Source organism: Aquila chrysaetos, chromosome 9 (genome assembly GCF_900496995.4).
Source record: "Aquila chrysaetos chrysaetos chromosome 9, bAquChr1.4, whole genome shotgun sequence".
Taxonomy (NCBI): domain Eukaryota; kingdom Metazoa; phylum Chordata; class Aves; order Accipitriformes; family Accipitridae; genus Aquila; species Aquila chrysaetos.
Genome location: NC_044012.1, coordinates 18,374,124 through 18,387,912, shown reverse-complemented (window position 1 = coordinate 18,387,912; position 13,789 = coordinate 18,374,124). Strand labels below are relative to the sequence as shown.

Sequence of the window (13,789 nt, the reverse complement as noted above, 5' to 3'; positions counted from 1 at the left end):
ACCTTTTCAAATGCTAAAGATGTATTCTGCTTTTATCATCTTTTATATTAATACAAATCAGAATTGATTTCTCTCCCCGTACTTGAAGAAGCTGTGAAAATAATGGGATTTAGTTTCACTATTTGAAGTAAGGGAAAACATCTAAGTAAATGTTTATTTAAATTTTGAATTATTTTAAATATCCTTTCCATTAAACAATATGTTCTCAAATTAATCTTAGAATTGTGACAATATAGAACATCTACATGGTTATGAAGTGATTTTCATGTAGTTAAGACACACCTGCAGCTTGTTTGAATGCCAGCCTTAAGTTGTTACAGTATAAATTGCTAAGTCACTTTTTCTTAGCAGTATTTGATAGGTTTAAACTCTAAGAGGAAACTCCATAAAACAGCAATGTACTGGCACCAAATACTTTGGAGGGTGGAAAAGTGGTGAATGGAAAACAAATAATCTCTTTAGGTATGGGATTGTTTTCTCTTCCTGTCATATATAGTTTGATACAATGAACAAAGATGTATATGTATTGAATGAAGCTGCAATGTCATCATGTGGTAGAATGTTTATTTACCTAAATTCTGTAATGTGGATTATAGAAGAAGAAATTAATTTGGGTATTACACACTAAATCTTCTCCCAAATGTGTCGTAGAAAGCTGATGGGCAAAGGATTTCAACTTTTCAAAACAAAAATAATAAGATAATTCGTTTTGTATCTTTAAGCTCATGATGCTTTTCTTTTTAATACAATTTTGAAGGCTAAACATTCGGGACAATGTGGAAATGATCAAGGTCCATAAACAGCTGGTTGAGAAAAGCAATGCTCTTTCAGCAATGGAAGGAAAATTTCTCCAGCTTCAAGAGGTAATTGCAATTTGGTCAGTAACATTCCTTTACTCTTGTCACATAAGCATGCATAAATGGAAAATAAATATACACAGTTCTTGACTCTGAGTCAATGCTGGGTACATGAAAATGAACCACATAATACATTGTACTCAAGCTACTCCAAATGTGTAGCATTTTTTAGTCTTGAATTTTTTTTTTATTTTTTTTTTTTTTTCCAGAACGCTCTAGCAGGTCTTAAAGACTTTATCTGCAAGGCCATCCCAGTCAGATTGTGGAGAATGAACTGAGTTGTCTGGCTATCGAAAGAGATTCCTGATCATTTAAAGAGAGGTCTTTGACTTAAATGTACTGATTAACCAAAGAAAGGGTACCAGACCCCGCTCACTTTACCAGTCTTTGATAAAGTTGGGGAGGTTTGGCTGTTTAGAGTTCTGATGTTAGGGCTTAACTTGTGTTCATAAGTTCATGGAAATTATTTTAGAGGGCCACTGTAAGTAACAAATTTTCTTTATAAAAAGAGCAGTTTTATGAAAATATCACCAGAACATGCAACTGTGCATAGTTGATTCCGTATAGGTTTTAGTTATACAGCATTCTTCTGCTTCTTCCTATATATATTTGGAGAACTCCATATGCATACAGACAGGGGCAGTACCATTATAACTTAGAAATGGGAGAGTTCCTGTGAGTAGGAATCCTACATGCAATAGAGCTCTATAAAGTATCCTAGCCTTATGAGGTGGAAGCACTAGATAGCCTTGTAAACTTCTACTGCTGCCTGCTTCTTGTTATTTTAGCATGCTAATTAACAGTTGTGCCATTAGATTTTTGTTCCATTCCTTTTGCCCTGTGTTTTTCTGCTTCTATGTTTTGCTTTGCTTTGCTTCCCTCCCCTCCCTTCAGTGTAATACCTGTATCTTCTTTGCCAAAGCAGCTCCTCTGTTAGTAGCTCAAATAAAATTTTTCACAGGGTGAGCTATGTGGAATGTAAATTCCAGGGGAGACAGGTTTCACATGGCTTTTTGTGTTCTTAAGTAGAAAGCGATAAGTAAACTGTTCCATTTTAAATCATATGTGACTTTTTGGTAATTTACAGCAAACGTCAAGTACTTATGCCTCTTTCTTGGCAGCAGCTGAATAGAAACACATGCCTAGGATTCACACTGGTATTTGAAGACATTGTTTCTAATATTCACAGTGAAGGCTGCATTTTTGAAAAGGACGAGTGTGTTTTCAGTCTCTTTTTTTTTTTTAACAAGATAATGGATACAATGGTTTTCCCATTTCCAATCATTTGAATGTTTGAAACATGCATCTACTAAATGTGAATAACTGTAAAATGCAAAATTTCTAGTTTAGACAGCATGTACTTATCAGCAGAGCAGTTTTTATGTTTATCTTGATGATTTTTATGCCTATTGAGTTCACTATCATTTACTTTCAGCTTCTACCAGTTGAAACCTGTGTAATGCCTCCATGTTCAGCTTTAAACTTGAGTCAGCCCAAAATGTGAAACCACAGAATGATAAGAGCCTATAATCCTGCTCTATCTAATGATACTGTAGTTGAGCTTGCTACCAAACATTTACAGGACAGTTTTGTTGATAAAGAGTTTTAATGTAGCCAGTTGAATGAAGGAATTGTGCAATCCGCTTGGAAGAACAAAGGACCCTGAAACTGTTTGGATTATATATTTGATCCCATTGGTATATTTATTTGCTTTAATTACAGACTGAACATTCAGGATTTCATGATTTGTAATATGAAATATGCTAACCTGTCCAAGTACAATTTAAAATACTTTATAAAGAGTTAATTCTCTTGAACAATTGGTACAACAATTTCAAAACTGTAATTGAGAGCAGTTTATGTTCATTTGTGCAATATTTCTAGGAGGTATATATCCATTTTCCTTAAATGAGTTATTTCTAATTGACAACAATATCAAGGTATGTTTCTAAAAGAAATAAAATTCCAGATGAGAAATATTAAACTAAAATCATCATCACAATTGTTGCCATGACCCGAGTCTTGGGATACTTTAGGGAGAGCAGGGTAGAAAACAGTTTGGGCATAATAGAAAAAAAGTGCTGACAGAACACTCAGAAAAAGAAGAATATCGAGGTAAAGAACGCATTTTGGTGAAAAATAAATAATAATAATGAGGACGAAGTCATGGTCCCCTTAAAGTTAATAAGAAAAGTTAATCCAAAATGGTCACTGAAGGATTAGAATGATGTTGAGGAAAGGAAATTTTTTGGGAGGATATTTTTAGTAGTTTTAATAAGATGTTTCAGTAGTATAAATATGATTGTTGAATTTCTTTTCAACTGTTTTAGAAATTAAGGAAAGAGATGTGAAATGGTCTATGAAAGGCAGATTTGCAAAGGTGGGGCCTGGGTTTTTTTTCTTTATATATCATGGGTCGAAGTGACAAGTTATTGAAATGGAAAAGAACTTCAGGAAAAAAATGAAGCTGAGAGATGGGGAAGAAAAGATGAGTTCACTTGGGCAGTTGGAAGGGTTAGAGACTGTAAGGATTCTGATTTTGAGGAGGAAGGAAAGGAATTTGGAGAGAAATGAAAAGACTGTAAAAGAATTATTTTTAAGGTGTCATTTTTTGAAGTTATTGAAATACAGTTCACAGATATAGGACAGAGCAAGAGGAGCCCTAAAGACAGACTGTTAAAAGTTGATGAGTAATATACTTGATTATTTTTCTGAAATAAGACTGACTGCTAATAGTATTTATTCTCCATGATATTTTTCTTACTGAGAAAGGAGATATGAAAGGCTGAAGATGAGGTTGGTGATTGGGTTTTCTCTGTGTGTTTTGTTTGTTTCTAGGATATTCAGACTGCATGTAAACCTAAACAATTTGTACAGGATTCACATTCAGCTTCTTCATTTAACTATTTTGTAGGAATATTATATGGAAAAAATGAAGCTAACTTTTTTCTGTGTACAATCATTAAATGTTAGCTATACTCATACATGTATTTGACATAAATTTTCATATAATCATTTTACTAAACAGGAGATTGGCTTTTGGGCTGTTTTGTTCTGAGTCATACTTTGAATGTGATTTACATTGAAATTCTTAATGAATGAGGCTTTATTAAAACCTTGTGGAATGTAGGCAGTATAATTTTAACTAATATTCTGGAAATAGAGGTTCCATCAGCATCCTCCATTTAATATTAAAATTGGTTAAATGTGCCTTAATACAATCCATTGAAGTAAATTAAAATGTAAAAGAAATCATAAGTCCCTTGTTAAATTAATGCTAGTAAGGAAACAGAATTGAGTGCATTAGGATTATGAAACAATTAGATATTTACACTTAAGGGTTAACAGAGCTGTGGCAAGCTCTGTGATTAACATAACTGTGGTCAACATTCATTTTTGCTTGCTACTGCAGTGGTTTTGGTCCGCATGTCTAACCACTGTAACCACAGCAAAATCTTTTAATTGCTTAACAGATGTATTTCTTGGTCGTTTTCATCATGACTGAACTGAGGGTTTAATGTTTGTGAGAGCAGCAAGAATGCCACCTTCTCCTGGCCATGCATTATGGAAATTACTTAGTTCAAGAGTGTCTCCTGTTGACCACATTGAGAATATATATTAAATAGTACTGTGAGAGAGCACTGTAACATTTTATTGAGTGTGATTTTTTTTTTTTTTTCCCCCCCCCTGGATTTTCCTTCCTTCCTTTCATAGAACCAAAAGAACTTGAAGACCAGCCATGATGCTTTAATAGCAAAAGGTGATGAACTGAATCTACAGCTTAAAGAGGAGCGGTTAAAGTGCCTCCATCTTGAAAAAGAATTGCAATCAGTAACTATTTCAAACCGAAGGACAGAGGAGGTGAGATTGTGTTCAAGAGAGCTAGAATCTGCTTTAGGTAGTACACATAGATAAGGGAAAAGTTAACGATGGGTGTTGCGAATGAGTAATTTGGACCTCTTAAAGAATCACCGTCAAAGGTATTAGCAAAAAGTGATTTACTAGGAATTTATAAAAGTGTCACTTCACAAAGTTTGATGGCAAGGTTCACTCATTACTTAATACATGGATGAGATGTACAAAGAAAAATCAAGTTAGAATTGACTTTTCATGATTTGCACAGAGACTGGAGATGTAAAAAGGTAGGGGAGACCCTCCCTTGAGTCACGAGGTTCAGAGAAGACCCCCCTTGCTTTCTAAACTCCTGATGCAGCTTAGGTGCAGCTGGATCCACTCCTAGTCCCAGACTTGGGCAATGGTTTATGTCTAATGGAAGAATACAAAAAGGTAAGGAAGACCCTCCCGGTCAGTCATGATGTTCAGAGATGACCCCCCTTGCTTTCTAAACTCCTGATGGAGCTGAGGTGCAGCTGGATCCACTCCTAGTCTCAGGCTCGGTTAATGGTTTACGTCTAAAGGGATTATGTGTGTAGCAGCAGTGAGGTTCACTCACAGTTTGAGGTGAATTGAGAAGATTTAGCAGAATTTGATCATTTTAACACTTACAAAGTGATTCAATAGAATTTACTACAGTCACAACAGTGAGTTATAGATTCGAGAGGGCAATATTTATACTATACTTGCTATAGGATACCTGGGTCAATTCACACACGTGTGCTCACAGACACTAAGATATATATATACAAACAAAGGTATACCTGTTAAAAATTCCCCTCGAGTTCAGTGAAATGTTCATGTCAAATGTCTTGGCATTTTCTCAGTGGCTGAAGGGTTGAGCCTCAAGGAGTGAAGGGTATCAAACCAGGTCCTGTTGTCAGCTTTCAGCAATGCTCCTCTGATTTTCACGAACTGGAGAGTTTGTGAGCTCTGAGGCATCCCCCTCAGAGGGAGATGCTGGTCATAGCCTGCTGCGGTCCAGGAGAGCTCAAAGGGCCTGACTTAAGACCACTGTTTATAGGTTCACAAGATGATTGGCTTTATTCATCAGCAAATTACTGGAACTCCAGTAACACTGGTACCATTTCACTTGAGCTACGATCCAGGTAAGGGATGTTCCAAGGCTGTCAGGGGATGACTAATTATTCCTACTCTCGTTCCCTGCCTCAGCCAGGCAACAGGAATTCTTGGTGCGGTCAGTGCCACTCCCCACCTTTGCCATGCAAGAGTTCCTGGTACAGTCAGGGGATGCTTAACTGCCCAAATCATTACACAAAGGCCAAGGCCTAATGGGAATTCCTGAGATCGTAGAGCAGCCCGGGGGGAGGAGGAGGAAAGCACCACCGCAATGGGATACCTTTTAATTGCGGAGATGTGAATAGACCTTTCAAACCCATTTGGAAGACTGACCTGGTAATATATATACTTCTATCCCATTAAAAAGAAAAACCTGTGGCTGCTGCTTGCATTTCATAGAATCATGAACCATACCTGGTCCCCATGCACATAATCACTGCACCACTGTTTGGACAATATTTGAGGTTAAAGCATAGGATTTCATGTCAATTCTGACACTAAACAACTGGTTTGTTAGCCAGAAAAAAAGTCATAATACTTGTTTAATTGGTTACATATTGCTAGTTTTTTAGTAATATTTCAACCTGGTTTAATTACAGTACATTGTAGTATTACATTTTACTCAGCAGTTCAAATCAGTCACTTCTATTTCTTTGTCTAGTGGCTCTCAGAGACTGGAGTCATCACTAGCAGTCACCCAGATATAGGGCTAAAAATCAAATGTTTTATTCCTTGTTCTCTTCAACATCTGAGGAGTAAGAGTTTACAAAGTTATTTTTCTTACATTTTGTAGCAACTTTAGTTTTACCACCTGATTTACCTGTTTTGAGTGTATTTTACGTGAACCAAGTTTACCAAGGTTACCTCATAGATGTTTCCTCCAAACATTTAAACTATTGTAATGCACGTGGGACATATCTTCTGGGTTAAAGCATCTCGTATCTTTAAAACTATATCCTGGTTTAGTGAGTATTTTGAAAGCAAGGACTTGTTTCTATAAGGTCAATAAAAAATACTTCGTATACATGAAAAAGACTGTCTGGGCCAACTGTAAATCCATGTGATGAAAACAAGTGTAATTTTGAAGCTTCTAGGAGACTGTTGTATAAAAAGAACAAATAAAAGCCTGACAATGCCTACAAATTATTAACAAATTGTCTCTACACATTTATTGTAATTTCCTTCTGTGCTGTGCATTGCTTGAAACTTCCTTCTTCATTTTAGTTACAGGAAAGAATAAATGATCTAGAAACAGAGAAGGAACTCTTGAGGGAAAACTATGATAAACTGTATAACAGGTAAGTTATGGTTTCTGTAGATAAAAAACTTGATCCCTGTCCTCTTTAATAGCTCTTTATATACTGTGTGCTTGAATGTGCATATGCATATTGTGTGTTTGTGTACACATGTAAATATATTCATGCTACAGTTTGTCATATCAGTAAGTGTATATGGAAACTTTTATGGTGTTCTCTCTGTATTTCATCTGTTCTGTTGAAATGGAGATACTAATACTCTCGAAATAGTAGATTACTTCTTTTAAAAAATCTAATTAAAAAAATAAGTAAAGTCACTTTATTTTGAACATCAACACAAACACTTCTTAATTGAATTTCTAATAATTTCTTTTTTTAGAGTTATTGTTGAAAGAATAATACATCTAGGTAGACATATATTCCTTTGGGTTTATTTTTATTTTATTTTTATTTTATTTTGGGAAAAGGGGTGTTTGAACTTTTTGTGTAAGTTCTTCCAGCACTTCTCAGTGGACCTATATAAAGTCTGATATTTGACAGCTTCTCCAATGCTTATTTTTGAGGAGTGGTTGGTTTGTTTTGGTAATAGCTACAATTTCACTTGTACTGGTTCTGCCTTAAGTTTTTGTATAGGCTCATGTGAGTTGTATAAATTATATCAGCAGTGCTTACAATGAAAATGAAAATACATTGCCAGATATGATTCAGAAATTCTCTGGTACAGAAAAGAAGTGATTATAGTCAATTGCCACAGGCATATTAAAGGAAAAAATGACCTTCAGATGGACTTTTCCTTTTTTGTGAAACCATGTGGTCTTTTACACTGAAGAAGGTTAGAAAATAAGACAAGTGTCCTAGAGCTAATAACTGCCTCTGAAAGTAGGTAAAATGCTTGAAGTCTTTTCTGCAATCAAAATTATTTCTCCTCTTAAAAAGTTTGTTTGGTTTGTCAGTGTGAAGTCTGTCAAAAAAAGTGCCAATGACTAAATACAATGTGAGTGATATCAAATGTTGTTTATAGTATTCTTACAATATTTATTATACCTTTTGTACTTTCTATGGTGAAATTAAAATTTATAGTAGTAAAAAATGGTGAGTGCAAATAGCTTAAAGCATTTTTTTTTACATGAGATGTAACAGTTGCATAATCACAATATTCAGACTTTTATATAGGGACAGTTGGTCAGTTGTCCCGCTTAAGTTCACTGTTGTAGATTCCTCCAAAGTCTGGCAATGTTATAAATATTTCTGATTATGATTTGTTTTCTCCTCTATCATTATGCAGAGAAATAACTCTTACTAACAAATCAGCTTATAATCTTGGCTTTAAATTTTCTGTTCTATTTAAATCATAGTGGCATAACTTAAAAAGATGTTTAACTAGATAAATCTAAACATGGTTCTCTCATAACACAGTAATCTACAATATGGCTTTTCTTTTACCTAAAATGATGTGTCTGTTCATATACTCCCATTTAAACTTTGATTCATGTTTCATAATTCTATGTTACTATATAGGTAACAAGAAATTAGAAAGAGAAATGGATCATTTCATTATAACTACTGTTTTATGACCAGCTTTTTCTGTTGCCCATTTGAACAATGCAACTTCAGTACAGCTTACCTGTTGCTACCAGTGAATAGGCCAGTGTCCACAGGTGCCAGATAGGAAAAGAGGCATAAACCCATTCTTTGCTAATGTTATTTTTTTGGAAATTCATTTGAAGGTGATGGGAATTTTGCCAAGGCCAAGACTGCAGAACTGGATCTGAAAAGTTTACACAGAACAAGCATGAATTTGTCAGTTGACTCTTATTATTTAGTCAGCATCCAAGAAAACAATTCGTTTGGATAAAAGGTTTGGAGGAATTGTTTTCATATGACCTTGTAATGCAAATCTAGCAATGCTTAAACTCCCTCCAAAGGAAACGGTGCCAGATGTGGTTGACCATTTATAGCTACCCAGATGGCTCCAACTCCAGTGAAATACAGTAAATGTGAAAGAAATTCCACATGAATTCAAGTAAAAAGAATCTTAAAATTCAAAGGAAGAAAGCAACAGAAGTGGGCTCAATCCAAACTGACCTAAACATTAGCATTATATAAACTTGGATAAAACCTGTCTTCTAAAATGTTCTTCACTTAAACATCTAAATTCTGAATTACTATCATAGTAACTGTTAATGATTTTTCTGCCAGCATAGTCTTTTGAAAAACTGAAATAATGTGTAGCTGCATCTTTATGTGAAGTAATTATACCTAAAGGTAACAAATGCACATATAACTAGGTATCATGGTCATTAAAACTTCAAAACATTTTCAGAAGTGTGAAAGCTAAGGGTATTTGATATCTTTTTTGCTAAGATTTATTCTTTCCCTATGGGAGCCAATCAAACTTTGAAGAGTGATAAGTCTAAGGAATTATAGAACATACTGTGTCTCTTCTGTACCTATGCAGTATTATGGAAATGATTGTGGGTTCAGTGCATTATATTTGCTGTATATTATCTTCAAAATTATAGCAGAGTGAAGTATATATTACTGTAGGACTTAGAAGCATTGCTTAAGTTCATGCATGCTGTAAAGGACACTCTAACACACTGTAGGATGGTATATGCCTAGAGAACTGTATAAATAGGTGAGATAGATATAGTATGAGAAAAAGACAAAATACAGAGAGAGAGAGAGAACTGTTTTTATGAAGATCACAAATCAGGAATATAAGCTCTTGCCATATACTTTAGAGTCTACAATTCATGCTATAATTTTTTTTCTTTAATCTTAAGGTCATTCTTCAAATATATTAGATACAAATGCACTTATATGTCCTCAGAACCACTTTATGTAGTCATAGCCATCAAAACAGGCAGTTCTCTTTCAGTCAGCATGACTGGAATACCTGCAAAGCGATGTGGGCTGTCCCTTCTGCAATATTTCTTTCTTCTCCTCTATGTTTGTTGGGTTGAGGCTTTTGTTACATCGATCTCTGGGAGAGATAGATAGATAAATAGATAGATATCAGAAGATTTTTTTTTTTTATACATTTATATATAAAAAATAACTTTTTTTAACTGGTGAGCTTCACCAAAGTGAACAGTTGAGGAACTGACTCTTGTTTAAAAAAACCCCTACAATTTCTGATTTCTCACAGAATACAAAATTGAATAAACTGATTTTTTTGATTAGTTTAAGATGAAGGACATTTTTCCAGTTAATAAGAATGGAAGTATTGAATAATAATAATGTGAAGACCATAGTACTCACTGTCTAAATTATATGAAAGCACATTGCATTGCTTTGTCTTTTTACCTAATGGGAATTATACTGTGAATTATATAATGTACTTAATTTTGTTTCAATCTGAGTTACACATTTTGTTGTGGTTTCAGCAGTTCTGATTCTGTGTCCATGCAATCCTTGTTGCACATAGATTGGTAGTTTACAAGTAAATAATGTGTTACAGGCAAAAGTAGTTATTCTAATTTCTTTGCCCAGCTCTGTTTTTTATTTCTTAAAGTAGGAGAAACATTACTTTATATGTGCTTCTTAATCAGTATCAGAATTGTTGTTTTACAGTATGAGAAAACTGTTGTCACTTTGTGGTCAACATTTCTTTGAACGGGCAACTGACTTTAGGCTCTGCATGTTTCACAGATTTAAAAGAAATCAGGTGGGTGATCCCAGTTCTCTACATTAAGAGGTTTTGTATGCGGAAAGAATGGTTTTGTCAGTTGTCAGTTGCTGAGGTTTGGAGTTGTGGATTACTCTGGGATATGCATCTGAATTCCTTTTCTAGTCCCACAAATACTGCATGCTGCCAACTTTTCTGACTTTGGAGCTCTAAATTAAGGCCAGTTCCTTTGCTCATCCCACAAACTCTTTCATGTTTTTTAACCGCAGCCTGAGAAAGGCGCCTTGGTTTCAACAGCAGCAGACCAGCATATGTTTACTTAATTCCTAAGACATGATGGTAGTGGTCTCTGTGCCACTAAAAGCTTTTTTCTTTATTATTTTCTGTTGAAGCTGATTTCTAGAAGTTTTTCACATGCCACATGTTTTATTGCAGTGTCTTCAGTATGACCCATGAACAGCAATGGAAATTAAAGGAACAGCAACTGAAACTGCAAATTGCTAAACTAGAGACTGCTATCGAATCTGATTTAGCAGACAAAAATGAAATCCTTGACAAGATCAAAGTAGAAAGAGGTATATTTCTGAAATAACTATCATTTTCTCATGATGTAAGATTATCCTCGTTTGGAGTTCAGGTATATTGCCCAGAAAAATGTAGTTTCTGTTGTTGGTGATTTCAGAGCTGCCTTTTAAGTGTACATTTGAACAATATACTTAAGTTATGACCAACTATTAAGTACAAAAATTGACCCAATACAGGTTATGTGCTGAATGAGGATCATATAACTCCAGCTGCATTCATTCTTCTTCTGTTGGGTTAATATTTACTTTTTATTCTGTATATCTCCTCTCCTCTACATTGAAAATTCTTATGGAAGAGAGGACCATCTGACAGTGACTCTTAAATTATAAACCACTATTTTAATTTTATTTACTACACAAAGTTACATGAAGCCTATATAAGCCCTTGAATATGGTTAACTGTCTTTCAACTTTGTGAATTCAGAATTTTTTAATATTTTTAGTATATACTAATTTCTATTTACAGCTTTTTACATTTACAATAATACAGTTTTCTTCCCCAGATTGGCACTTAATAGCTTGTGATCACCAGGTTACTTTCAATTTCTATTGCATTGAACTTGGTGCAGCTTGAGTAGGTGTTGTAATACCCTTCAAGGCCTATATATCTAGGTTTTGATTACAGCTTTTTGTCTTTGACAAAACTTAGGCAGTATAAGTTTCTTCAATCACATACTTCAGAGTATCTGCCTTTGCTGCACATCTCTTTTTTAAGTTCAGCAGGAGAACTGAAGTGCTGTTTGTCTTAACCTACTGCCTGGAACTAGTGTAGAAATAGTGTCTTGTCTACCCTTTGTAGTTTAGCATATGAATCTTTTTTCAAAACTTCTTTTCCAAGACTAAAAAAGATGTTAAATAAATGAAGTCTTGAAAGTTCTTAATGCTACAGAAGACGAACGTCATCTTGCCTTTTTCCATGTCCTCCTTCAGTATTTCTTGTTTGTGATCATGTAATTTGGAACTGAATTTTTTAGTAGTTTTTTTCTGTCCATAACTTCATAATGTGTTTTGTAATACTTAAAAGAAATACATTTAGACAGAAAACAGAATACCTTACTTCACATTGTGACTACATTTGCACCTTTTTTTTTTTTTTTTTTTTTTTTTTTTAGAATATGGTATTTGCAGATGCTTTATCAGCTTTCCCCTTACCCCATTTCCTTTAGTAATTTATTCTTGTGTTTCTTGTCTTTTCAATGTGTCACAGACTCTCAGCCATAAATTACAATAGCTGTTTGGTTCATGTTCATTTTATCTTCCTGACAGTGTTGTTTCATGCAAGTCCCAAAAGGCTGAAATAAGCTAATACAAAATCTAAGTAGAAACAATTACTACAGTAAGGATTGGTGTCACTTATCTCATAAATTCTTACTGTGTATGTCTTTACTTGGTAATATTTATGTCTAAATAATTTTTATTTTTCATTATATAACCTCATGCCTTGCTGCATTTGTTGTTCATAGTTATAGTATTGTTTTACGCAGAGTACACTATTTACTAACCGCAGTTTATTGACAGTTGTGTTAATGGACAAATATTTATTCTGTGTCAGTAAAAGCTGACATGTGAAATATATGAGTAAAAATTATATTTCAGTCCCTAAATATTGTTCTTCTGTCCATAAAACTACCAAGAAAAATCAGCATAAATACAGTTCTGGTTTTATTCCATGGGCTAACAAAGAACGTAGTCCTGTTGCCCTAAGTTGGACCTAGACAAATAGAGGGTTTGTCAAGGAAGACGGGGAGGATAGATATTCTTGTACATGATGGTAGGTAGATTATGGGATAGTAAGCAAAATGGGTCTCAGTTGTCTTGGAAGCGTGTACTTTTTTTTACAGGGAAAGACAGTGATGGTTTTCTTTTCTTCTCCCTTGCTACCTGGTTGATACTGGTTGGTCTATAAGAACTCTTTCTGTGAATTTATGTAGGAGGTGAACAAATGCGGAGGCTTTTGCTGATTAAGATTCTAATTATTTTCATTTTTTGTGAATATATACAAATATTTAATGTGGAAGACAGCCATGCAAGTTCAGATTTTGAATGGGATTGCATATATTGGCACAATATGTATTTTGATTACAACTGAGAAGAGTATTATTGCACAGTCCCTTAGGTGTCTTACAAGGCCCTTATCAACAGAGGGCTATCTGCAGCTCTGTTAGTCTGCTTCCACTTATGGCTCTGTAGCCTTTCACGCAAGCTGCTGTGGCAGTGTTTTCGAAAGCCTTTGGGACAGTGTTTTTCCCTCTTTCTTGTGCTGTTACTGTCATAGCCTTGCTACTGAAAACCCTGATGTTGTTGTGATGATGTGTTCTTGTGGGATGTGGTCACCGATGGTGTGAGAATCGAATCTTCTCTCCCTGCTCTTCTTCCCCTTCAGTTGCAGCTTTTGGGTTAAATTAGGGGAAGCAAGCTAAGCAGCAGCCAGCATGCAGCACCAACCCTGATCTAAGTGTGCTCCAATCAGTGCTGATAGTGTTATAA

At 34.8% G+C, this 13,789-nt stretch overlaps 1 protein-coding gene across 13 annotated transcripts in view; it reads left to right on the top strand.

Annotated features, from left to right (window-relative positions):
• Window positions 1-13,789, top strand: part of RPGRIP1L (RPGRIP1 like) — an 81,802-nt gene that overhangs the window by 19,738 nt on the left and 48,275 nt on the right. For 8 of the 13 annotated variants that reach the window (XR_003924861.1, XM_030024312.2, XM_030024315.2 and 5 more), the window contains 4 exons: window positions 758-863; window positions 4,572-4,718; window positions 7,056-7,129; window positions 11,154-11,293. Coding sequence is in view for 9 of the 13 variants with exons in the window: in XM_030024312.2 (XP_029880172.1) it covers window positions 758-863; window positions 4,572-4,718; window positions 7,056-7,129; window positions 11,154-11,293 (467 nt within the window). In the remaining 4 variants the exon portion in view is untranslated. The other 5 variants (XR_003924862.1, XR_005933280.1, XR_003924863.2 and 2 more) reach the window with 5 other exon arrangements.